Source organism: Rhinatrema bivittatum, unplaced genomic scaffold (genome assembly GCF_901001135.1).
Source record: "Rhinatrema bivittatum unplaced genomic scaffold, aRhiBiv1.1, whole genome shotgun sequence".
Lineage (NCBI taxonomy): Eukaryota > Metazoa > Chordata > Amphibia > Gymnophiona > Rhinatrematidae > Rhinatrema > Rhinatrema bivittatum.
This window is the reverse complement of record NW_021820356.1, coordinates 149,925-177,300: the sequence shown is the minus strand read 5'-3', so window position 1 is coordinate 177,300 and position 27,376 is coordinate 149,925. Positions and strand designations below refer to the sequence as shown.

The window sequence follows — 27,376 nt, the reverse complement described above, 5'->3', positions numbered from 1 at the left end:
TGAAACGTCTCTGGGCATCATTAACACTGGGACGGGTCTTACTCCATAGCGCATCTCTCAGCACCCAGCGTCACCAAAACTGGGACAAATCTCTCTCCACACTGCATCTCTCGAGGTCAGCGACACTGAAAGAGATCTCTTCCTCCCTCCCCCCCCACTGCATCTCTCAGCATCACAGACTGGGTCAAGTCTCCCCCCCCCCCCCAATACTGTCTCTCTCCTAGCATCACCGACATTGGGATGGTTCTCTCTGCACAAGGCATCTGTGGCTGCTCAGCATCACTTAACACTGGGGCACATTTCTTTTCCCATATGGTGTCTCTCAGCATCACTAACACTAAGTCAAATCTATCCCCACGCCCTCCCCTCCTGGTCCTTGATTCCTTCATCAACAGCTCATAATTAGCGAACTCTCGCTGCTTGCAACTGTATATTATCCCTGCAAGTCCTGTGCTCCCTAACCCACTCCAGTCTTCAAGGCAGGCTTCTGGCTCTGCAGAATTAAATGCGCTCTCTGATTAGCAAAAGGCCTTCACTTTGCGCCTTCCTTTCCCAGTTCCCGGAGAGAGGAACAGACTTGGCCCAAGAATTCACAGATCTCGCTCATCACGTTACAGTGAGGGACAAAGGAGAACCCCATACCTTGCAGTCCACAGTTACAGTGATACTTAGGGGAGTCTTTTGCTGCATTTCTTTACTTACATTTTGTTTCCACAGTTGTCTGTGTAACGGAGGAAGGAGGGATGTCCTGTATTAGAAAGCCAGAACTGTGTTTGGGCTTAAAGATTGCCTGTTTTGTGACCTGGGACCTAAATGCTGAGACACAGCCTATTTTCCCACCCCGATGCTCTTTGCTCCAGGAAGGCCGGAGTGCAAGGCAGTGGGGAGGGACGGAAACCAGCCATGGCACTGGCAGAACATTGTTATGGTGGCAGAGGGACCAGGATCTTACCTTCACAGTTGCTGCCAGCACTGTCCAGGGAGAATCCTTTCTGACATTCGCAGTTGAAGCTGCCCGGGCTGTTCTGGCACACACCTCTGGATCCACACAGGCTGGGCTGAGCCGTGCACTCATTGTTATCTGCAAGATACCTCAGACAGGTAAACACTGCAATATACCTCTCTTTAAACACTGATTTGAGCCTGGGGAAAGGCCAGGTCTCCTTTAATTCTGCACCCTAACTGCAGTGTGGAGAAAGGGCAGGTCTCCTTTAATGCTGCACACTAACTGCAGCGTGGGGAAAGGGCAGGTCTCCTTTATTGCTGCATACTGATTCCAGTCTAAGGAAAACCAGAGTTGCTTACCTGTTCCTCGAGGACCGCAGGATGTTAGTCCTCACAGATAGGTGACATCATCAGATGGAGCACGACGTGGAAAACTTATGTCAAAGTTTCTAGAAACTATGACTAGTCACACTGAGCACGCTCAGCATGCCCTATACCACACATTCACATGGGGGTCCCTCTTCAGTCTCGTAACATAGAATTACGATGAAAAATAAAAATAGGAGAAACCCAACTCCGCGGGGTGGCGTGTGGGTTTCGTGAGGACTAACATCCTGCTGTCCTAGGAGAACACCTGTTACAGGTAAGCAACTCTACTTTATCCTAGGATAAGCAGGATGGGAGTCCTCACACATGGATGAATCCCTAGCTACAGGCTGCTCCCCAACACAAAAGGGGAACAAGAGACATCTAACCAGGTGCCAACCGGCACAACAACACTGGTGCTGTTGGTAACAGAGGGGGAGACAGCTTGAACCCAAACAACGGGTCCTAGGTTGGGAGAGTTCGCTTTTACACCTCAAACAGGTTCCTGAGGACAGACTGGCTGAACCTACTATCGTGTTGGCCATCTCTATCCAAACATCAATGGGGTGTGAATGTTTGCAGAGAACTCCACGTCGCAGCCTTGCAGATCACCTCCATGGAGAGGCATAACAGAAAGAGATACAATCTGCTAGCCAATTGGATAGTGTCTGTTTAGTGACGGCATCGCTCAATCTATTCTTAGCAAAAGAAACAAAAAGTTGGGTGGACTGTCTATGGGCTTCTGTCTGTTCCAGACAGAAGGCTAAGGCTCGCTTGCAATCCAAACTGTGCAGTGCTCGTTCGCCTTAGTGTGAATAGGGCCTGGGAAAGAATATTGGCAGGATGATTGGTTAAGATGGAAATTCATCACCACCTTAGGCAGGAACTTAGGATGCATGCACAAGTCTACCCTGTCATGATAGAATTTTGTATAAGGTGGATAAGTCACTAGGGCCTTGAGCTCACTGACCCTGCATGCTGAAGTGACTGCCACCAAAAATATGATCTTCCAGGTCAGGTAATTCAGGTCACAGGTGTGCAGTGGCTCAAAAGGAGCTTTCTTCAGCTGAGCTAAAATCACACTGAGGTCCCAAGACACAACGGAAGGCCTTATGGGAGGCTTCAACTGATGCAGACCCCGCATAAAATGTACACCTATACGCTGAACATAGACGGGCATACCATCTACACTGTAATAGTAAGCGCTAATTGTACTAAGATGGAGCCTAAGCCAGCCTCCGATAAGTGTAGAAGGTAATCAAGCAATTTTTGTGTGGGGCAAGAGAACAGATTTAGGGCTTTTGCTCACACCACATGGAAAAGCTCCTCCACTTAAGTCCTTAGAGCTTTCTAGTGGAATGCTTTCTAGAATCCACCAAGACCTGAGACACATCTTCTGAAAGATCGAGCGGCTGCAGAATTAACCTCTCAATATCCAGGCTTGAGCGAAAGGGTCTGGTGGTTGGGATGTTGCATCCTGCCCTGATATTGCGTGATGAGATCTAGGGAAGTTCTCAGACAGATCGGTCTCCTGATGGACATCTTCTGAAGGCGTGGAAACCAGACCTGTCTTGGCCAATGAAGGGCTATGAGAATCATAGTCCCCCTGTCCTTGTGAAGCTTCAAGACAGTCTTCATAGAAACATAGAAATGACCTCAGAAAAGGACCAAACGCTCCATCCAATCTGCCCAGCAAGCTCGTGGTAGCATCAAATTGTATAGGCATACTGGTCAAAGGCATCAACAGCCGCATCAGCAAGTTACTCCCACTCCTACTTGTATTCCCAAACCCCGGAATCCAGTGTCCTCATTGGCTGCTGTCTGAGTCCGATTCCCACCCGTCATTTGTTTTCCCCCTACCGTTAAAGCATAGAGCAATATTGGAGATGCACCAACAACATGAAGGCCCACCGCCAAGGGTAGCAACCACCACACAGCAATTTATCTCCCATGCACTTCCCTCTTCATTTCCATCCTTAGTCCCTAGGGATCCACAGTGTTTATCCCATGCCCGTTTGAAATCTTTTACTGTTTTTGTCTTCACCACCTCTTCTGGAAGGGCATTCCAGACATCCACCACCCTCTCTGTGAAGAAATATTTCCTGATGTTGGTTTTGAGTCTTCCTGGAGTTTCATTCCGTGACCCCTAGTTCTACTAATTTCTTTCCAACTGAGGTTTATTTATTTGAGTGTTTTATATATACCATCATTCCTTGTGAAAATCACTGGATCACAATGGTGTACAGGTTTGACACTAACAGACGATGAGTTATGGAGGTAGGCATATATACCGGCGTTAAACAGGGAAAATAAACTGTAGCAACAGAGGTAGGCATACACTTCGGAGATAAACTGGGAAAACAATCAAAAACTACGGGAATTATTACTGGCATCGGTAGCATGGGACCTTCTTGGTGTTGGGGTACTTGCCAGGTACTTGTAACCTGGATTGGCCACTGTTGGAAACAGGATGCTGGGCTTGATGGACCCTTGGTCTGACCCAGTATGGCAATTTTTTATGTTTGTATGTTCAATGAAGCGAGGTCGGTCTACTCTGTTCCTCCTATTGGAGGATGACTAACCCTGTTTTACGAGGAGTGGGCCAGAATCACGACAGACCAGTTGGTCCTAAGTGTAAAAGAGACGGTTATACATTAGAATTCTCTCAACCACTTCAATATTTGTTCATGGTTTCCCCTTGCAATCCATTCAGCAAAAGGAAGGTGGTCCAAGAAACCATGGATTGGTTATAGAGGCTGGGGGCTGTCGTTCCCATGCCTAATGGGGAACACAAGACAGGAAGGTATTCCATATATTTCGTGGTGCCAAAAAAGGAGGGGTCTTTCTGTCCAATTTTGGATTTGAAAAAGGCGAATGTGGCTCTCGGGGTTCCTCATTTTCGTATGGAAACCCTGTGCTTGGTTATTGCAGCAGTGCACAAAGGAGAGTTTCTGACTTCTCTAGACTTAACCGAAGCATACCTGCACATAGCATTCCATCCAGATCAGCAACGGTTTTTGAGGTTCATGGTACTCAGGAAGCATTTTCAGTTTTGTGCCCTTCCTTTCGGTCTGGCAACAGCTCCAATTATGCTTACCAAGGTGATGGTGATTGTGGTGGTGGTGGTGCTTAGAAATAAAAGCGTTCTGGTCCACCTGTATCTGGATGACTAGCTCATTCGAACAAAGTCGGAAGCCATCTGCAGTCAAGCAGTGTCTCAGGACTTGCAGCAATTCAGGTCTCTAGGCTGGGTGGTGAATCGTGCGAAAAGTCATCTCACCCCATCTCAGGTTCTGGAGTTCTTAGGAGCGCGCCTCAACACCAGGTTTGAAAAGGTTTTTCCTACCGAGGGTCGCATTCTCAAGCTGCAGAAGCAGATACGTAGGCCATTGAAAGCTGCTGTGCCCAGAATCTGGGACTATCTTCAAGTGCTAGGCTCTATGTCTTCAACGTTGGAGCTAGTTCCTTGGGTTTTTGTACACATGCAGACTCTGTAAAAGTCTCTTCTTTGCCATTGGGATCCTTTGTTGGAACAATTTCATCTTACGCTGTTGCTCAAGGGGGCTGCAAGGTCAAGTCTTTCATGGTGGCTTAGTCGGGATCATCTAAGTCATGGAGTGTTCCGGAATGGGTGGTAGTTACCACAAATGCCAGTCTTTCTGGCCGGGGTGCAGTGTGTCAGAGTCAGTCGGCCCAGGGGCAATGGTCCAAGAACAAGGCATTCTGGTCTATCAATCATTTGGACATGAGTGCGGTGTGTTTCGTGTTGTTTCCATTTCTGCCTCTATTACGCAGCTGTCCAGTGCACATCTTATCAGATAACACAACCACTGTGGTATATATCAATCAACAAGGGAAACCAGGAGGCCCAGGAGTTGTTTCTCTGGGTGGAACAGCATCTGGCATTGCTACCGGCATCTCACATAGCTGGAATGGACAATGTTCAAGCGGATTTTCTCAGTCACCAGAAGCTAGACCCCAAGGAGTGGAAATTGTTGGAGGAGGAGATGGCTCTTCTTTTTTTTTTTTTTTGAAATTATATAGGCCTTCTTGAAATCCCGGCTATAAGAGATTCTCATCTAACTCAAACTAGAGGCAGAACATTATCAATTGCTGGCCCAGATCTTTGGAACTCTATGCCAGAGAATCTTCGAACAACAGCAGACATTAAGAAATTTAAGAAAGTCCTGAAAACTTGGCTATTTGATTGTGCCATCTATTTCCCTGGTATATCAAATCCGCCTTAACTCTGATGACCAAAATGTGTATTGATCCTTAACCCCTTATCCTGAACCCTCCCTATAATCTGGTATATCCAATTCCCCAATGACCAAAATATGTCCTGAACTTTACCCAATTACTGTCAGCTCACCTTATAATCTGCACTAATCACATCCTCTGGCAACAATTTCCAGAGCTTAATTGTGCGTTGAGAGAAAAAGAATTTGCTCCAATTCTTTTTAAATCTGCTACCTGCTAACTTCATGGAGTGCCCCCTAGTCCTTCTATTATCCGAAAGAGTAAATAACTGATTCACATTTACCCATTCTAGGCCTCTCATGATTTTAGACCTCTTTCATATCCCCTACTCAGTCATCTCTTCTCGAAGCTGAACAGCCCCAACCTCTTTAGTCTTTCCTCATAGGGGAGCTGTTCCATCCCCTTTATCATTTTTGTCACCCTTCTCTATACCATCTCCAGATTTAGCTCCACCAGTTTCTTGGCCGAGACTATCTCTGTTTGGCTTTCTGCCCCTCAAAAGACTCCAGGATTGTTACTTCCTGGCTGCTTTGCTCTAGGCTCCTGCTGGGGGCCTACTCTGATGAAACCTTCTATTTGTCCAGAAACGAGAACATCCTGCAAACATCCTTGTTTCCTTTAGGATTATCCTCTGGCAACCTATGCCCTTTGGTCTCGCCAAGATGATTTACGAGCTCTTCCAAGACCTCTCTAAATAGAAGTTTTCCTTTGAAAGGCAATGCTCCTAAGCGTGACTTGGACCAAACATTCACCGACCAGTTCTTTAACCAAAGGAGATGTCTGTCCAAGACCGCTGACATCATAATTCTTGAAGAAGTTCTGATGAGGTCATACAAGACATCCTCAACATAAGCCACTGTCACTTCTAGACAGTCTGCCTGTTTAGCCTCAGATGCAGACAGCAATCTCGTAGTCTGCAACTGCTGCACCCAAGGCAGGCTAGCCTTCAAAATGAAGCTATTGCAAACGGCAGCATATATGTCTAACACAGTTACCTAAATAATCTTTATGAGGTGAATCTCCAAATTGCTGTACTGCATATTGTTGCATCCAATGGTCTGCCTTACCACTTTTCTACCCTTTTCCTCCTCTTTGGGCAAGATGGCTGCCTCCGGTGCTGAGTGCCGAAACCCTCGGCGTCTCCAACTCAGCATGGGTGTTCCCTTCTGCCATGCTCCTTCCCTTGGCCTCCTAGGGCGCGTCGCGCAAGTTGCCTATGCTTATCTACACGTGATGGCGGGAACCTCGGGGGCATCCCCACCGCATGATGTCAAAACCTCCAGATATTTAAGCCTCCACTCCGCTACCAACAAATGAGTTAGCAAGGACTTTGGTTTAGCTACTCTGACCACTCTAAGCTGCTTGCTTAGATTCCTCACTACCCACTGGGGTATCTCGCTCCTGACGAAGCTCTAGGCACCCGCTCCTCGGGGGCTTATCGCTTCCAACTATCTTTCGGGGTTTCTACTAACTAAGACAACCACTCCTCGGGGGTCTCTCTTCTCTTTCAGGATTGTCTGTACTCTCAGGTACTCGTTCCTCGAGGGCCTACCAGTTCAGACTATCCTGCACCTCGGACCTCAGGTCCCACCTTCACCATCTGCCAGGAAGATTCCTGTACTACGCTTCAGTGAGTACCTCTATGATCCAGTTCTCCAATTCCACCCACCACGTTCGGCCTATCCTGCACTGCGGAACCCTATCAACCTTGAACATCTGGGTGAGACTTCTACATCTAAGACTGTCTGAGCATATTGGCACCTTGCTGGACTTCAGTGCCATTCCTTCCTGCATCATACCATTTATCTACAGCAGTACAATAAAGCTTTCCACCTCCAAGTGTCTGCTCTCTGAGTCTAGCCTATTGTTGTGGCTCCCCACGGGGCCCCTCCCCATGGGAGGAGTCATCTCCACTGCGACTAAGAGTCCACACTATGCCACAAACCCAACACATCCTTCAGTGCCGCTGAACCGGCCACAGAAATGGTGGTTTTCTTAGTGACCGCTGACACTGACGCGACTACCTTTGGGAGCACCAAAAGCTCAAGCATGTCTTCCCTGACCACTAATTTCTTCACCGATTTGTGAAAGGGGAAGGCTTTCGCTGGATCCCATAGGCCATCCATGACTGGGTCCATCCCTTCTTGATCAGACTTCTCCTGGAGAACCTTGATCCCCAATAACGGGGCATCAAGGGCCACAGTTCCTCCTTACGGACGAGATGCACCACTTTAGGTACCTCTCCCAGCCCCCAATCTGGATGTGCCACATCTGGGCTAGTATCAGGAGCAGCTGGTTCAGGAGAGGCAGTTACCGGCAGAACTCTTTCCTCTGATTCCTCAAAGCCTTCATCTGGACTAACAGGATGTGCCATCATCACCTAGGAATCTGATCCCTGGAACTTCTAGGCCTTTTACCAGGACGCAGTCCAAGGGATTCCTCTGACTGCTTCCCAGCTGCTTTTCTTGCCAAGTATACCTCATGCATGAGCAGCACAAACTCAGATGAAAACATTATGGGGCCCTCAGACATCCCTGAAGAGGTCCCCCTTCTTCATCTGAATCAGGTTTCCTTCTATTAGTGGAGCCCTGCACTGCCAGACACAATGGGGGAGTAAGATCCATTGACCCCCTGATAAATACTGAAATCCCTTCAACTGGAGAAAACAGGGCCATTGTTCCGGCGCCTGGCGGGAGGGTCTTTGTGGTCTTCAGAGGCGCTCCCGTGCTTGTCTTCTGTTTGCCCTGCGCTCCGGCGCAGCCTCCGCCTGATGCCTCACCCCCAGAGAGGCATCAGGAGCACAGCCCAGTGTGCGAAAGCCCCACACATCGCAATATGAGCGGCAGACACTGCTGCGTGCCATCTGCCTGACTAAAAGCAGCCGTGCCGTGCCAGAAAGGAAGGCCCGACCAAGTGGCTGACCAGCCCTGCCACCTGAGATCTCCCGCCCCAGCAAAGCCAAAGATATCCGGCACCGCCTGCAGCTTTCTCAGCTGCTCTGCTTGTCTGCTTTTTTTTTTTTTTTTAAACTTTAATCAAAATCACAAAAACAGAGGGTACACTTCCCTGTGCAGCAGAAGAGCTACAGGATGCCAAGAGTTCTCCTGGGGGGGGGGGGGTGGGAGAGAACTGGCATCACCAGAAATCCACCCACGGCGGTGAAAAGGACCAAGCCAGGCAAGGGTCCCCTACCCCCATACTCGTCCACCTCAGAATCAGGAGGAATAGCCACAGCAGGGCCTAGCAACCTCCTGGGAGGAATCCTAAAAAACTATCTTCTCTGCTTTTTCCTTTCGTTTGGGGGTGGGGGGTGGGAGGGGGGGGACTGCAGGATTTGCACCTCTACCATCTTGTGCCGAGAAATACTGAAGAGTAGCAGGTGGCACACCAGGTTATAGGGCAGGGTCAGTGAAACTCTCTCTGTCTCCATCTGCTGGAAGGGAGGCAAAACCCAGCAGTCTGGACTGATCCGGGTATGAACAGGAAAGGCAGGTCTTTAGAGACTTCACACTACAACCAATCTGCAGCATCATTATTGATGTTGTACAGTGTGGAACTATATTTCTAAACAACTGGATGTAAACCGTAGTAATAAGATAAATTTATTCAATAATAAGCCACGTTGTCAAGTGCCAATATTATTTCACTTATGACAACAACCCTCATTCGGGAGCAAAAATGCTTACACTGTATCGTGTTTCATTCTATTCACTTGAGTAAGTATGGGATTTGTAACCCATTATAAAGTGAATAACTTATAATCATCGGGTTTGTCAAGTTAGAATTTTTTTTAAAGAAAATGAATCTTTCCGGTTCAGTTTTTCATTCAATTTTTTCAATTTTTACAATTTCTTTCTCATCTGTTTCTATCCGCTCAATGTATTCACTGCGAAGTGTATCCACAGAAAAAGAATGAGAAAACACTTATCGTGATGTTGAATCGCAGTGGCACTTAGCTTCTGTGCCCTGTCTGGAATGCCCGATTGTGTACAGCAGCTTTAACTTAGAACTGCTTGATCAACAACGCCCGACACAGCGCGTGTTTCGAAGGAACTTCAACAGGGGCTCGGGCTTCAACTTTTAGTGTTTCTCTGCGGATGGAACTCCTCTCAGCGTTTGGTGTATTAAAAAATGCATTGTTGATCAAGCAGTTCTAAGTTAAAACTGCTGTACACAGTCGGGCGTTCCAGACAGGGCACAGAAGCTAAGTGCCGCTGCGATTCAACATCACGATAAGTGTTTTCTCATTCTTTTTCTGTGGATACACTTCGCAGTGAATACATTGAGCGGATAGAAACAGATGAGAAAGAAATTGTAAAAATTGAAAAAATTGAATGAAAAACCGAACTGCCAAGGTTCATTTTCTTTAAAAAAAATTCTAACTTGACAAACCCGATGATTATAAGTTATTCATGGTGAGCAATTCACTTTATAATGGGTTACAAATCCCATACTTACTGAAGTGAATAGAATGAAACACGATACATTGTAAGCATTTTTGCTCCCGAATGAGGGTTGTTATCGTACAGTGGGGAACGTCATAAGACTGCTGGGAAGCATAAAAAAAACCTAAAAGGAAGCACCAGGAGACACTGCCTTGTCTCAGTTTTCATGAGGTAATGTCTCAAATGACAAGAATGAACCTCACTCATAGGCCTATGTGCTTGCCTCAATTCTTACTGGGTTTGCAATTTGTTCGTATCATACTCCATGCTGTTAAAGCACTTTTCAATACCAATTTCAGTCTCCTTTAGTATTCTTTGCTGATCATTTCTCTCAGTAACTTGTGCTTCTACTCCTAGATATTTATATTCATCTTCCTGGTCAAGTTCTTTTATGTTACAGTCATCAGTCAAAAACACGTTTTCAGTTTTATCTAATTTTCCTTTTATATAAGGTTGCCTACTACAGCAGTAGAGATTGCAGGAAAGGCTAAAAGGAGGCACTAGGAGAGACTGCCTGGATTCAGTACTCACCTATGCAGGAGGAGTGGTGCTGGGTGAATCCCGGAGGGCACTTGCAATTAAAGCTGCCGATGGTATTCACACAAAGGAACTGGCAGTTGTGTTGTTTGGTGTTGCACTCATCCAGATCTAAGGCATGAAACAGCTCATCAGACGTGCCTGCTGCTTTCTAGCACATGGTGGTGTGTAGTTGTGTGTTGCAGTGGAATGTGGCTTTGGTTACTGTGTGCTGTGAAGCTTTGGCTACCTTGTATTGTCGTGATCGTCGTGTTTTATGACAGCACGCAATACACACTTTCACGTCTTAGATGGGTGTGCAGTGATGGTAATGGTGTCTCATGGGAGTATGCTACGGTGTTTTGCTGTGGGTATGTTGAGCTAATGTAATTTGGAAAAAGGTATAGTTGCTGGGATTTGGGTTTCCCAGTGGTATGTAGCACTCAATGTTATGTCTAGCAACAATATGTAATGTCAGCTGTTTCTCTTGTAAAAGGGTGATGGTTTGTAATACATTAACTGCCCTATTTCTAGAGGGTATATAGTGCTGGTTTATGTGAATCAGGAGAGTGCCTAATGCTGGTTCTCATATCTCAGGAGGGTGCATAGCACAGGACTTCATGTCTAGTGGGGTGAACACAGCTGGTTTTTGCGTCTCAGGAGCATATCATGCTAGCTCTTGTGTCTCACCAGAATGCCCAGTATTGACCCTTATATATCTCGGGTAAGAGCCTAGTGCTGCTGTCTTGTCTCTCAACGGTGTGTAGTACTGATTCTCACGTCTAGGGAGGGCACTTAACGCTGACCCTCAAGTCCCATGACGGTACCTAGCTCTGACCCTTGAGTCTAGAGAAGGTGTGTAGCGCTGTCTCATGTCTTACGAGGATGAGTAGCATTGCTTAGATTTCTCCTTACCTTTGCATGTCTTGCCATCTTCCTGCAGCACGTACCCTCGGGGGCAAGAGCACTGGTAGCTGCCCTCTGTGTTCTTACAGATGAAATTGCATGGCTTGGGAGACTGACCGCACTCATCCAGATCTGCAGTCCACATAAAGAAAGAACATTTAGTGCTAATCTAACAGGGTGGGAAAAGAGGTTATGGATATAATTCTTTCATTTGGTCAGAAAACATGCAAGTGCTGCCAGGAAGGTCCCACTACCCCTCAGGACACCAGGCTTAGCAGGTAACTAGTAACTAAAAATACTGAAATCGCTCAGTATGATGATCCATATTAATAAATATGAGCCAGTGTCAGGCACTTCGAGGCCAATATTCAATAGGCTGTTTAGTGGACAAGTTATCAGGCTAATGTTAGCTGATTAACTTGTCCTGTTTATTCACTGGGATACATGTCCCACTGAATATACTTAAAGATATCCGGCTAACTTTAAAAAATATGTTTGAATACATTTATTTATTTATTTAAAACTTTTATATGCCGACGTTAGGGTACAACATCACACCGGTTCACATTAGAACTGATAGGAGGAAAATACAATGAACAGGGACAGGGGGGTGGGGTTACAATAATGCAAAACTAGATAAGGAAGGAAGGAAGAGCAAACAAGCTAACCAACAGAAAAATAAATAAAGTATAAAAACATGAGGATGAAATAAAACTGAAGTATTTACATATTTACAGTATCACGCAGCATTGGAGGCAGTGGGAAGAGAGGGTAAAGTCAAAGGATATGGTGGGGGCTAGTTAATATAGCCAGTTAGGTTTTAAAGTTATCCGGTCTTGTGTGGTCACAGATCTGGATAAGTAGCAAGTTATCTTTAAAAGATATCCTGGTAAATAGCGCTGTATCAGTATTAAAAAAAAAAAAGAAATCAAAGGCCTCACGGCTCCCAACCTTATCTAAATTTTATCTAAATTGTCCTGTCTCACCCAGCGCTCCTTAAACCCCAAATATTTCTGGGCCGTCTTATGAGCGCTGCCTATCAGACACTGCACTGAAGCCGTCGTGGGACCCTCACTCCCAGCAGGGATGCTTTTAGCCACCAGAGGGGTCTTGGGCGGGGGCTAACACATCATTTGGGACTGTGTGTGTGTGTCTGTGTGTGTTCAAAGCCTGGGGGGTCACGAATGACAATTGTGAAATCAAAACGGGGAAAGGGCGCCCTAACCCTGATCCCCCAACACACTGGCAAAGGCCCCCTTCCTAGGGGTCTTGGTAAATCTCCCCCCACCCCAGGGCTATCTGCTGAGATGGCCCTGAAGTAAAAAAAAAAAAAAGATTTCTCTAAGTTGACTGCATCATTTTATTTGCATTGAATTGCCTATGCATTAGCTGCTTTGCATGCATTAGATAATTTTATGCATGCACATGTATGCAAAGCAGCAAATTTTCATAAAGGGAGGGAATCTTTGAAAATATCGTGCTATATAGCTGCTCTATGGCAATATTGAGAAATAAACGCGATTTATGACAGGTTATATCATGGCTTATTAAATCTAGGCCTTGGTTTTCCATATAATGCCAACATTCAGTGTTATCAGGTTAAGCTTGCTGGATAATTTTAGGACTGCTTGAAAGAAAATCTAAAGTTAGCCCTTGTATAAGTCCTTGGTGAGGCCTCACTTGGAGTACCGTGTTCAGTTCTGGAGTTCGTACCTCAAAAAGGATAGAGACAGAATGGAGGCAGTTCCGAGAAGGGCGACCAAAATAGTGTATCAGAATACCTATGAGGAGAGGCTGAAGGATCTGAATATGTGCACCCTGGAAGAGGAGGTGCAGGGGAAATATGATACAGACCTTCAGATACCTAAAATGTTTCAATGATGTATGGACTTCGAATCTTTTCCATTGAAACAGAATTAGGGGGGGTCACAAAATGAAACTCCAGGGGGAATGACTCAGAACCAACATCAGAAAATATTTCTTCATGGAGAGTGTGTGGAGACCTGGAATGTCCTTCCAGAGGAGGTGGTGAAAATGAAAACAGTCAACGGGCATGGGATAAACACTGTGAAACCCTAAAGCAGCGGTTCTCAACCTGTGGGTCGCGACCCCGGCGGGGGTCGAACGCCCAAAACACAGGGGTCGCCTAAAGCAGGGGTCCCCAACCACCGGTCCGCGGACCGGGACCGGGCCGTGGGAGTTTTTTGCCGGTCCGCGGCGCCGCCAAGCACCGGCAGGTGTATCGCGCGCTCCCGGTCTCTCCCGCTGCCGTTGCCGCCGGGCTGTCAGCACGTTCAAGCCCAGCGGGAACGGCAGCGGCGCTAGAAGAAGCTCTGCACCCGCGGCTGGGCCTTTTCTTCTTCCTGCGCCTGCCCCCCCCTCCCGTGACCCGGAACAGGAAGTGAATCGCGGTGTGCGGGAAGGAGAGAGAGCCGCGCTGCGCGAAAAAGTAGCAGCAGCGGCTGCAGCATCGGTCCCCGAGCAATAGAAGCAGCCGGTAATGGAGAAAGGAGACAGCAGCATGAGCCTCCCGCGGCCGATGGGATTCTTCTTTCTTGGCCAGCGGAGGCTGCTGCAGCTCCCATTTGTGCTCGGGGGAGAAGAGGAAGTGAGTGAGAGAAAGAGAGAGAAGCAGCCAGCCAGCCTGTGTGTGATTGACTGGTCAGAGAGCTGATGTGTGTGTGTGTATGTGAGAGACAATGAAAGTGATTGCTCAGGGAGATGACTGATGTGTATGTGAGAGTGTGAGACATTAGTCAGGGAGGTGACTGATGTGTGTGTGTGAGAGAGAGAAAAAGCATGGAAGTGAGAAGTCTGGGTATGTGAGAAAGCATGAGCGTAAGAAGCCTGGTGTTGTGGGAGTGAGAAACCTGGGTGAGTGTGCATGCATGAGAGAGAGAGACTGCTTGGTAAGGTGATGGTGTGTGTGAGAGAAAAAGACTGGTGTGTGTGTGTGAATATGAGAGAATGTGATTCAGGGAATGAGAAGCCTGTGCACGTGGAGAGTGAGCATGGAAATGAGAGAGACTGGTGTGTGTGTAACAAAGAGAAAGTGAGTATGGGAATGAGAAGCCTGTGCATGTGGAGAGAACAAGCATGGGAGTGAGAGACTGGTGAGTTAGTGAATGTGTGTGTGTGTGTGTGTGTGTGTGTGTGTGTGAGAGAGAGAGAGAGAGAGAGACAGAGAAAGTGATTATGAGAGTGAGAAGCCCATATATGTAAGTAGAACACGGGAGTGGGAAGCCTGTGTGTGTGTGTATGGCATGAGAGTAACTGTTCAGGAAGGTGACTGGTGTGTGTGTGTGTGAGAAAGTGATTATGAGAGTGAGAAGCCCGTATATGTAAGTAGAACACGGGAGTGGGAAGCCTGTGTGTGTGTGTGTGTGTGTGTGTATGGCATGAGAGAAACTGTTCAGGAAGGTGACTGGTGTGTGTGTGCCAAAGACTGTTTGGGAGATGATCGGTGTGTGAGAGACAGAAACTGGTCATGGGGGCATGACTGGTTTGGTGTGTGTGTGTGAGAGACATGGGCACTAAGGAAGAGGACCATAAGTATAGAGCTTAGCTTCTACTGCTGCTTCTGGTGAGTGCCACGGCCTGCAGGGAAGGGGAGTAGGAGAGCTGCTGGAGGGGGTAAGTAAAGGTGGCTTTTTAAGTTTATTTTTCTTGACTGCCATTTTAATTGTGTGATGTCTGCTTTTTTGAAATATTTTATTGGTGTTTGGAGAATGTTTAATAGTTTTTATGAGTTTTTAATTGTTGGATGTTCATAGCTGTTTTGAAACATTTATTATGCTTATTAGTATAGTTTTACAATTATTTCTGTGTGGGGATCTATAGCTGCTTGCTAGTTCTGTTTTCCTAATAAGAGGTGTATTGGTTTTTAGGACCTGATTTAATATTTGTAGTGTTGCCTTTTCATAGATAGGGTTGCTCCTGTTTGAGTGTATTCCATAATACAGGTGTAACTGTGTGCGGATTAGTTTATGTGCATTACTACAGATCCTGGGAGTATATTAGGTCGGTTCTGTGTCTGTTACCGAGATGAGATATTTTACTAGCATGTAAGCGTTTGTATCGGTCTTATTTGTTGTGTTTTCTCAGAGGACATGCATTGGTGGTAAACTGCTGTCTTTTCATAAGTAGGGCTATTGAGCCTGGAAATAGAAGGAGTTTGAGTTGCTGTTACTGAGATGTCACTAGAACCAGAATATCTTTTTTGTAGGGTGAGTTGTATGGGGAATGTCATAAATCTGCTTTACATCCATTATTGTCGGTCAGGGGATTCCTGTGGATACAAACTGTACTTTTACATCTAGCCCCGTGACGATCATGGGTCAGTGTGCCATGCATGTGAGAACCTATGGTGAGTTGAGTTACATTCACATTATAAATGTCATAATTAAATGATAAGTGTGCACTAAAATCCAACCCCATCCATAACCCCGCCCCCATATGACCAAAGCCCCGCCCTCACCCCACCCTCACGGGGCGAGGGCGGGGCGAGGGGTCACCGCAACATGAGGAACTGTATTGCGGGGTCACGGCATTATTTATTTATTTATTTATTTAGAATTTTTATATACCGAATTTCCTGTTAGGAAACAAATCAATCCGGTTTACAGGTAACAGCAAAAATGCCTCGGGACGGGAAACAGTGCCCTTGGCTTTACAAGAAACATATTAAACAAGGCTTTACATATTAAACAAGGCTTTACAAGAAACATATTAAACAAGGCTTTACATGTAACATAATGAAACAGTACCTATTCGAAGAATCAACAAAAGGCTTTGTATGTAACATAATGAAACAGTGACTATTCGAAGAATCAACAAAAGGTAGCTTCTCTGGGATAACTACTGGGTTGACTACTTAAATGATGTCACAATACAATAAACATGTATAGAAGATTAAAAAGCGGAGGCAGATTGTGTAATGTAGTTTTTTGGGTGGTGAAGTCCGGAAACACATAGTAATAATATAATAACATTGTATAATATACAAGTGATCCAGTTATCATAGGGTGACCTAAGTCATAGCGTAACATAGAGCATAAACAATGGTGAGATGAAGTGACATAAGGTATGAAGTAACATAAGGCATAAACATTAATGTCTTAGGATGATATAAGTCATAGAGTAAAATGAGGCCGTCATAACTTAATGTAAGGGGGGGTAAGTGGATAAGGGTCGAAGATGGGAGGTGGAGGAGAGAAGACAGCGAGGGTTTAGTTCCTTATGTGTCTGTGAAAGCTTGACTAAAGAGCCAGGTTTTTAGCTTTTTTTTGAAAACAGGATGGCTTGGTTCTAGTCTTAAGTCTGGGGGGAGAGTGTTCCAATGGTGAGGTCCAGCAGTAGATAGAGCTCGTTTCCTTCGTGAAGTTTTTGCGGTTGGGGCATACAGTGTACCCTTGTATGCGCTTCTGATGGGTCGAGAGGAGGTATGAGGTCGAAGTTGCATCTTTAAATTGATGGGCGAGATGTTGTGAATTGATTTATGAATGATGGTTAGTATTTTGAAAAGGATCCTATATTTGATGGGAAGCCAGTGTAGGTTACGGAGTATGGGTGTTATGTGTTCCCTTTTGTTAGAGTTAGTGAGAATTCTGGCGGTGGCATTTTGGACCATCTGTAGGGGTTTGATAGAGTTGAGAGGAAGACCGAGTAAGAGAGAGTTGCAATAATCAATCTTTGTAAGAACAATTGCTTGAAGTACAAGGCGGAAGTCGTTGAAGTGAAGGAGGGGTTTAAGTTTTTTTAGGACTTGCAATTTGTAAAAGCAGTCCTTAGTCGTGGTGTTTATAAATTTTTTTAAGTTTAGTTTATTGTCCAGCCAGGCTCCTAAATTCCTGACAACAGGTGAGAAGTTGATATTAGGACATGTGGTCAGGGAGAGATTAGCTGGGTTTGAAGGAGATTCATGGGTGATAATGAGCATTTCTGTTTTGTTAGCGTTCAGAACAAGGTTGAGACTAGAGAGTAATTGTTTGATGGGTTGAATGCATTCCTTCCAGATAGTGATGGTTTTTTGTAAGGACTCTGTGATTGGGATGAGGATCTGTATGTCGTCCGCATAGAGGAAATATGTGAGATTCAGGTTTGAGAGAAGTTGACAAAGAGGGAGGAGGTAGATGTTGAACAGAGTGGGTGATAGAGAAGAGCCTTGAGGGACTCCCTGGTCTGACAGTACCGGGTGGGATTCTGTGTTATTTATCCTTACTTTGTAAAACCTGTCGCTCAGGAAAGATTTAAACCAGCTTAGTGCAGACCCTTTGATGCCTATATTTTCTAATTGATCGATGAGTATGGTGTGATTTACCGTGTCGAAGGCTGCAGATAAATCAAGAAGGACCAGAAGGTAGGCTTGTTTTTTTTCTAGGTTTAAGAGGATGTTGTCCGTGAGTGAGAGGAGAAGGGATTCCGTGTTGAGACCTTTGCGGAAGCCGTATTGAGCTGAGGATAGTATGTTGTGATCCTCAAGGTATTCAGAGAGTTGTTTGTTGACTGTTTTTTCCATCAATTTGGCTATCATCGGTAAATTTGCGATAGGTCTAAAGTTAGCTGGGTCAGTAGGGGAGGCGTTTGGTTTTTTTAGAAGAGGTTTGAGGATTGCTAGCTTTAATTGATTGGGAACCACTCCATGAGATAAAGAGGTATTAATGATTTTAGATAATGGTTTAGAGATGGTATTTGGTATGGAAATGAGCAGGTTAGTAGGTAGAGGATCTGATGGGTGGGAGGAAGGTTTTAGTTTCTTAAGGATGTTTTCTATCTCAAGCTCTGATGTGGGTTCGAAGGATTCTGGACTGCAGTTTTGTTGAGGCTGGGTTGTGAGGTGCGTCATTGGAGAGGAGCTGTTGGTTGTAAGCGCACCTGTTAGGTTGGTGATTTTAGATTTGAAGTATTTAGCGAGTTCATTAGCTTTGTTGAATGCCTGGTCATCTGGAATGGGAGGAGGTAATGGTTTGGTGAGAGATGAAACATATGAAAAAAGTGCCTTTGAGTCGAAGACAAAATTGTGGATTTTTTTTAGAAAATTTTAGAAATGTTTTAGATTTTTTTAGAAAGGTTGAGAACCACTGCCCTAAAGGCTAGAGGACGGAAAAAAGATAAGCGTGCAGGGGGGTAACTTGCTGGTATGGTGGTTACTACCCTTAGCAGAAGGCATGGAGATTATTACTCTTAACCAATATGCTTTGATGCTTTTAATGCAACTGCAACATTTTTCCCCTCTTAGATGGCATGGGGGAAAGCAGAGTTGCTTACCTGTAACAGGTGTTCTCCGAGGCAGCAGGATATTAGTCCTCACACATGGGTGACATCACCAGATGGAGCCCAACACGGAAAACTTATGTCAAAGTTTCTAGAACTTTAACTAGGCACACTGACGAAGCCCAGCATGTCCTACATCACGTGTCCATGCAGGGCCCCTCTGTAGTCTCGTAACATAGAATTACGATTAAATAAAAAAGGGAGAAACCCAACTCTGCAGAGTGGCAGGCAAGTTTCGTGAGGACTAACATCCTGCTGTCCTCGGAGAACATCTGTTACAGGTAAGCAACTCTGCTTTCTTTGAGGATAAGCAGGATGGTAGTCCTCACACATGGGTGAATCCCTAGCTACAGGCTGCTCCCCAACAGAAAAGGGGACCAACAGACACCTAACCAGGTGCCAATGGGCACAACACCACCAGTGCTATTGGGGAGACAGCCTGAATCAAAACAAAGGGCCCTAGGTTGGGAGAGTTGTGTTCTCACCTCACACAGGTCCTAGAAGACAGGCTGACTGAACCTCCTGTCTCATCGGTCATCCCTATCCATGCAGTAATGAGATATGAATGTGTGGAGAGAATGCCATGTTGCAGCTTTGCAGATTTCCTCCACAGGAACTGCTTGCAAGTGGGCCACAGACGTTGCCATGGCTCTGACAGAATGAGCCTTGACATGACCGCCAAGATGCAGTCCCGCCTGGGCATAGCAGGAGGAGATGCAATCTGCTGGCCAACTGGATATTCTCTGTTTGGCAATGGCAACGCCCAACTTATTCCTATCAAAAGAAATAAAAAGTTGGGTGGACTGTCTATGGACTTCTGTCCACTCCAGGTAGTAAGGTAAGGCTCACTTGCAGATCAAACTGTACAGTGCTCATTCGCCTTGGTGCGAATGGGGCCTGGGAAACAAAACTGGCAGGACGAATGACTGATTAAGATAGAAATCTGTCACCAACTTAGGCAGGAACCTACGGTGTGTATGCAAGACCATCCTGTCATGATAGAACTTAGTATAAGGTGGATAAGTCACTAAGGCCTGGAGCTCGCTGACCCTGAGTGCTGAAGTGACCACTACCAAAAATATGACCTTCCAGGTCAGGTACTTCAGGTCACATGTACACAGAGGCTCAAAAGGAGCTTTCATCAGCTGAGCTAACACCACATTGATGTCCTAATACACAGCAGGAGGCTTTAGGGGGAAGTTCAATTGAAGCAGGCCCCATATGAAACGTACAACTATAGGCTGTACCATTGGGCGTACCATCTCCTCCATGGTGGTATGAGCCAATTGCACTAAGATGAACTCTGATGGAGCTGGTTTTTAAGACAGCCTCCAACAGTTGTAGAAGGTAGTCAAGCAGTTTTTGTGTGGGGCAGGAGAACAGATCTGGGCCTTCTGCACACACCACACGGAAAACCTCCTCCACTTCAGTCTGTAGGACTGTCTAGTGGAAAGCTTTCTGGAAGCCATCAGGACCTGAGACACATCCTCTGAAAGATCAAGCAGCTGCAGGATTAACCTCTCAACTTCCAGGCTGTGAGCGACAAGGCCTGGAGGTTGGGATGCTACAGCTTGCTTGATCTTGCATGATGAGATCTGGGAAACTCCCCAGACTGAATGCAACCCGAGAGGCTCTGAGTAGCCTGGCAACACTACGACCTCAGAGTTCATTGGGCTCTGTGCATGTGTAAGCGTGCCAAGGGAGTGACATGGTCGGTTACTGCCATGTGACCCAACAGTCTCAACATGTGTCAGGCTGACAACTGCTGGCTCTATTGCACCTCTATTGCAGTGGTTGCCAGAGTGATGGCCCTCTTAAGCGGCAGAAAGGCCCTGGCTTCTGTTGTGTCTAGCAGGGCTTTGATGAAGTCCAATAGAGGTGACGGACTGAGATGGGACTTTGGGTAGTTGCGAACGAACCCTAGTGACTCCAACCATCTGAATGGTCAAGCACATGAACCGGGTGGCCCTGCCTGAGACGTACTCTTGATATGGGAAAACATGCATTGCCAGCCAGTGAAAGTACACCGCCACCACGGCCAGGCATTTTACGAAGACCTGTGGGGTTGACGCAAGCCTGAACGGCAACACCCAATACTGGAAGTGCTGTTTTCCAACCACAAATTGGAGCTACTTCCTGTGACTGGGGAAGATCTCGATATGAGTGTATACGTCCTTTAGGTCGAGGGAGCCTAGCCAGTCCCCTTTTTGCAAAAGGGGGATCAAAGTGCCCAGGGAAACCATCTTGAACTTTTTTTTCCTTAGAAACGTGTTCAAGGCCCTTAGATTTAGGATGTCCTCCTGTACTCTTTGGAATCAGGAAGTACCTGAAGTAGAATCCCTCTTTGCCCTCGTGATATGGGCTTGACCGCTCTAGCTGTCAAGACGGAAAAGAGCTCCATTTGTAGCACCTCCTGATACTCTACCGGTCCCCAAAATGGGCACAGAGAGCAATTTGGTTGGACACCAAATAGACTTAATTGGTATCCCTGGCGGATGATGGACAAAACTCACTGGTCTGGGGTTACACTGGGCCACTGGTTCGCAAAGAACCGCCTGCCCCTGACCGGAGGGTCCATTGTCTCAGGTACTGGCAACTGACTTACGCTCCCCATGGCTCAGTCAAAACCCCATCTCTGGAGCTGGCTCAGGCTTGGGAGCTCTCTGCTTCCTGGAACTGCTGCAGAAGCTCTGATGATGTGTACGGGATAGAAGAGGTGAAAGATAGTACTTCCTTTGGTAAAAGAAAGACTTCCTGGGTCCTGGTCTCAACAGCCTCCTGGATGTGGAGGATGGGTCTGGAGTGCTGGCAGAGAGTTGTTGGAGAGTTTCATGATAGTCTTGGAGCTGGACCACGGCATCCTTCACCCTATCTGCAAAGAGATTCTCTCCAGTGCACAGAACTTCAGCGAATCATTCCTGTACCTCTGGTCTGAGATCCAAGGCCCGCAGCCATGCTAGTCTGTGGGTGCCGATTCCTGCTGTAGAGACCCTTGATGCCATTTCGAAAACATAGTAGGTGGTGCAGGACTCATGTTTTCCACACTCCAAACCCTTGTGCACTAGCAACATGAGGGTGTCTTGCTGTTGTTCAGGTAGCTGCTCAGCTTCCTGAACAAAAGTATTGGCTCATGTAGAGCTGGTAGGCAGGATTACGAGCAATAAGCATGCTTCCCTGGAACATCTTCCTCTCAAAAGCGTCCTTCCCTGGGGGCACCAAGGAGTGGGTCTGAGAGCGCTTGGTCCTTTTGAGGGCGGATTCAACCACCACCAATTGGTGGGGCAGCTGACCATCGAATTGGGCAGCCTTTTGACTGAAAGAAACCTGGTTCGCCTTCTGATTCACTGTGAGATGGTGTTCCCAAATCCTCAGAAGCAACTCCATAAGGATCGCATGTACTGAGACCACTATAATCTCCTTAGGAGGCTCTATGGACTGAAGAACCTCAAGCATTTTGTGCCTGGCATCTTCAACAGTCAAAAGTTGGAAAAGGATGGCCTATGCCATCACCCTGACAAACCCTGAAAAGGCTAATTCCTCAGGTGGAGGTCTGATGGGAAACCATCCAAATCCTCAGAGGATTCCATCTGATCAGTCCCCCAGGGGTCATAGGGATCCTCATCTGCCCTAGGTCCTTGGCCAACGTCCAGAGGTGCAGGCACTGACAGAACTGGACAAAGGACCACAGATCTTGGCGTCTCCACGGGTCTCAGCGGAGTTTCCTTGGAGGAGGAACTGGCAACGACCACTGTATTGACAGGAGGCGGCCCCGGTGCCTTGGGAACTGACACGAGCTAGATTGGTAAGGCACCGATGAGCACACTGAGCTTCTCCATAAAAGGTACAAGCACTGGTGGCACTGGCTCCAGTGCGGTAGGTGCTGCAGGATCGAAGCCTTGCAGCGCCCATTCCACCGTTAGCTGGACTTGACGCTCTAGCTCCTCCTCAAATGTTGCTGATGCCAACAACGACTAGGAGGAAGGAGGGGTGGCCAGATCTTCTTCAGACCCATGAGGAGGAATGGTGACTGGCACCAGTACCAGCGGAGACCTTCACGGACCCCGGGCATCAATGGAGTTTGAGCGCTTCTTGTCACGGGGTTGCTTCAGGGGCATGTCAGCAAAAGCCAGTGTGTCCCTGTGCCCGGCACCGTGCATCTACAGGGACTGGTGCTGAGGTCAAGGAAGATGAACCCAACGTCCTTGGCCCAGAGGAGAACGACAACAGTCAGACTCTGGCACCCTCTCCACCAGCGACCTCGACGGAACCAACGGTCCTGTCGATGTCAAAGGTGTGGTGTCCATCGTTACAGCTCCGAGGACCTCTGTTGCCGAAGCCACTGATGCCGATGGCATGAACTTCTTTGACCCGAAGCGGTTGTCCATCTTGTCGAGTTGAACCTGACATCCCTTTGGGATCATCTGGGCACACAAGTGGTAACCCCAGATGTCAAGCGATGCCTCCAGGCAGAGGATCCAAACTTCATGAGGACCAGGGATTGACATGGTCCTCGGGCACTGGGAGCATCAGCAGAAACCAGACGTGGCCATGACAGGGTGAAACAAATGGGGAAAAACACAGAATGATGGCTGTGGGCGTTGATGGAAGAAGGGCACTGAAACACCACCAACTCGGGGGGGAACTGACCACGAAAGGAAACTAACCCGAATGCCGAAAACCCTGACTGGGGCACTATGGGGAGGCACCGAGAGGGACCCAGCGATGAACTGAAGGAAAAAGCAAAAAACCGCAAAATCAAACTTTTCCAAGAGGCAAAAAACCAAAATTTGTAGAGCTCAAGCAAACCGTGAGGCTCACAGCTCCACAGAAAAAGAGACTGAAGAGGGACCCCACTTGCCAGGTTCTTGTGGCCTGGTTTTTGGCCTCTGTTGGAAACAGGATGCTGGGCTTGATGGACCCTTGGTCTGTCCCAGCATGGCAATTTCTTATGTTCTTATGGACGCATGGTATAGGGCATGCTGGGCATGCTCAATGTGCCTAGTCAAAGTTACTAGAAACTGTGACACAAGTTTTCCATGTTGGGCTCCATCTGATATGTCACCCATGTGTGAGGCTACCATCCTGCTTGTCCTCCGTGAAAAGACAAATTGGACTCAGATGACAACCGACAGCCCTGACTTCCATGGTCTGAGATACTGATATGCAGACAAAAGGGCTAACTTGCTGGTGCAGCGGTCACTACCCTTAACTAACAAGTCTTGATACTTCTGATGCAACTCCAACATTGCTCTCTGCTTTAACGGCAGGGGAAAAGAGGGATTGGATTTGGACAGCAACCCATGAGGGCCCCAACTCTTATTGTCTGGGGAACTGATAAGCATGGGGGTAACCAGCACAGAGCAGCAGTTACCACCCTTAACAGAAGGCATGGGATTACTACGCTGAACAAATAAAGCACTTGATGCTTTTATGCAACTGCAACATCACTTTCTGCTTCAAAGGAGGGGTTTGGGGGTGAAGGAAAGAGGAATTTGGATTCAGAGACAATCAAAACGAGCCATGACTTTTTACAATCTGGGGTACTGATGTGCTTTCGCGCGTGCGGTGATGACGGGACGTGGGCAGCCTCCCACTCTTTTTGGAAGTAGCTTTGGTACATCTCAGTGGTGTGGATTGGCCTGTCTGAATGCAGAAGAAGGAGAAATTACTACTTACCTGTTAATTTCCTTTCCTCTAAGGAAGACAGGCAAATCCACAACCCTCCATGGGCTGCCTACTTACATTTAATTCATCCATTATTTGTGGGCGATGAAGAGTGCTATTTCTGTTAATTCGTTTGTAGAAATGGTAAGTGCAGACATTAAGGAGAGACTTGACCTGGCTACTTCCAGAAGAGGCAATTGCAGATGAAACTGTTCTGGCAATGGATCCCATCGGGAAAACAATGCGCCCTTCTATGGACTCAAATGAGCAAATGCCCAAGAGACCAAATCCAACGTGGAAGCCATGGAACCAAGTACCTGCAGGTAATCCCAGACTCTGGGAACAGCCGCCTCTAACAAGCTGCAAACCTGACTCTGCAGCCTGCTGTTACGCTCCTTGGTGAGAAACACTCTCCCTATTCTGGTGTCAAAATGTGCTCCCAGAAACTCCAACACCTGAGACAGGATCAAATGATTTTTCAACAGTTTCACAACCCACCCCAGGAATCTTAAATGCTACAGCACCACTGTCACTGCCTGAATGCACAGGGCCTCCAACTTTGCTCAAATTAGCCAATTGTTGAGATAGGGGTGAATCAGAATGCCCTGCTTCCTGAGAGCTGTTTCCACCATGACCATCACCTTGGTGAAGGTTCTCAGGGCCACTGCCAGACTGAAGGGCAGAGCGCAAAACTGGAAATGTGACCCGAGAACCATGAACCAGAGAAATCTCTGATGATCCAGCTGGATTGCTATATGCAAGTAAGCCTCGGTCAAATCCAGAGAGGCCAGAAACTCTCCTTTGCGCACGGTGGCTATTACTGAGCATAAGGTCTCTATATAAAAACAAGGGACACTGAGGGTTGCATTCACCCTTTCCAGATCCAAGGCCGGGCAGAAAGTCCCTTCCTTTTTTGGGACCACAAAATAAATGGAGTACCTTCCCATTCTCTGCTTCCCCAGGAGCATGGGTATGATGGCTCCCAGCAACCAGTCAATGGTCTCCCGAACCACCCTTCGCTTGCTTGCATAGGCACAAGGAGAGACCATAAACAGGTCCTTTAGCAGGCGAGCAAATTCTAAAGTGTAACTGTGTCTTATCACACTTAGAACCCACTGATCTGTCGTAATCTTGGCCAACCCTTCTTAGAAAAGAGTTAACCGACCCCCTACAGCTGGCACCAAGGCATGGGCCAGCCTCGCTACATTGTGCGGACTTGGATTCCAATGGCCTCTGGCCTGAACCATCCCTGTTCAGTTTTCAGCCTCGAAATGACTGGCCCCAAAACTGCTGCCTGCCAGATCCTTGTCTCTGGGCTCCTTCCAAAGCCCAATTCTTCTAAAAACGCCAATTCATCCAGAAGCAAGGCCTTGAAGAGTAGGTACTTTTGCCACCCTTTGCTTTATCCTCCGGCAGCTTATGCGTCTTATTCTCACCCAGTTGCTTCACTAACTCTTCTAAGTCCTCCCCGAACAGCAGCTTCCCCTTGAAGAGTAAAGCTCCTAACTGCATATCCTTAAGCACAGCAGACCCGGCCACAGGAGTAGTCGGCTGTCAGACACTGAAACATCCACCTTTGATATCCACAACAAAGCTAAAGTGTCCTCCGGCAACAATACAACTTAGCCATAGCTCTGCCAACCTTCAGTTTCCCAATCCCAGAGCACCAGTTTCTTCAATAGAAAGGCCTTCACTTGTTGCGACCGTCGCTGCTCGACGCCCTCACTCTGCCCTCTTTACCTCTGTGGCGACTCCCTCCAGGTCTGATGGAAAGCTGGCTGCCGCGGCGTCTCCATGGCTATCTCCCTCCGATGTCCCCGGACCGGCTCGACGTTGCAGATCCGCCATGTTGCCTGAAGACTTAGGGCGCGCGTGCGCTTTGATTGAATTGCCAGCAAGAGCGCGAACCTCAGGGGCGTCCCCCTGAGATGACGTCATCCGCTTCCAATATTTAAAGGTCTTTGAAAACGCTAATAAACTGAGTTAGCAAGGGGGAATTGCTTTGGCTACGCTTCCCAAGCTACTCTGCATCCTCGGACTTACCAGAGGTACCCGCTCCTCGGGGGCCTCGCTCTTTTCTTTACTTTCAGATTACAGATAGGAACCGGTACTCGCTCCTCGAGGGCCCATGTTCCTGGACACTCTGAAGATTTTCTACTGCCTGGAAGCTATCACTACTACAAACAATTGTGAGTTACCATCGCTCTCTCAGAGCTTTCCCTGGAACCAGGTACTCGCTCCTCGAGGGCCTAAACCTTTCCAGCTCCTGAGCTTCCTTGAGACCTTACGTGAGTTTTGTCATCTAGTTCTATTAATGAACTCTGCCTACTCACTTTCTACAGTTTCTCAACAGCTCAGCCATCTTGGGATTGCTGTTCCAGTACCTGAGGGACTACAGCCCTACCGGGCATATCAGCTCACCACTGCCACCTCTGGTGGTTTCAAAAACCTGTTTAATAAAAGAACTAATGTGTGTCTGTCTCCATATTCAAGCCTAGCCAGTGGTCCCTCTCAGGATATCCTCCCGGGGCGTGGTCATCTGCCACCGGCCCAGGGATCCACTCACAATTATTCAGATTCAATACAGATTGCTACTCCTTAGCAAGACGATATCTGAGACACTACAAGATTGCCGACTCCTCCTTCATAGGAGCCAATAATAACAGATTGCTAACTTTTATCTGATTGCTCCTCCCATCAGATAGCGAAGCTGAACAGATTGTTAACTCCCAGCTCTAACACAGAGCTTTCCAAACAGATTTACAATATCACCAGACCTCTCAAGCCCTCCATGACCGGGTCCACCTCTTCATGATCAGATTCCTCACTCAGCTCCTTAATTCCCAGCTGCTTGAGGACATGTGGAATCAGGGGCCACAATTCTTCTCTCTGAAACAGACGAATGACTTTCCGATCGTCCCCGTCCATGGTTGGAGCCTGGCTCTGCCTTTCATCAAGATCTGATGGTCCAGGGACAAACCCATGTCTGGAGGATCCACTGC

At 47.2% G+C, this 27,376-nt stretch overlaps 1 protein-coding gene across 1 annotated transcript in view; it reads right to left on the bottom strand.

The window, feature by feature from the left end:
- The window catches only part of LOC115081569 (fibrillin-2-like), a gene marked incomplete at its 5' end in the record, with an annotated part of 190,616 nt that overhangs the window by 24,787 nt on the left and 138,453 nt on the right, over positions 1 to 27,376 (bottom strand). Inside the window, 3 exons of the mRNA XM_029585997.1 lie at positions 953 to 1,081; positions 10,548 to 10,664; positions 11,448 to 11,570. Coding sequence (XP_029441857.1) covers positions 953 to 1,081; positions 10,548 to 10,664; positions 11,448 to 11,570 — 369 coding nt within the window. The remainder of the gene's footprint in view (positions 1 to 952; positions 1,082 to 10,547; positions 10,665 to 11,447; positions 11,571 to 27,376) is intronic.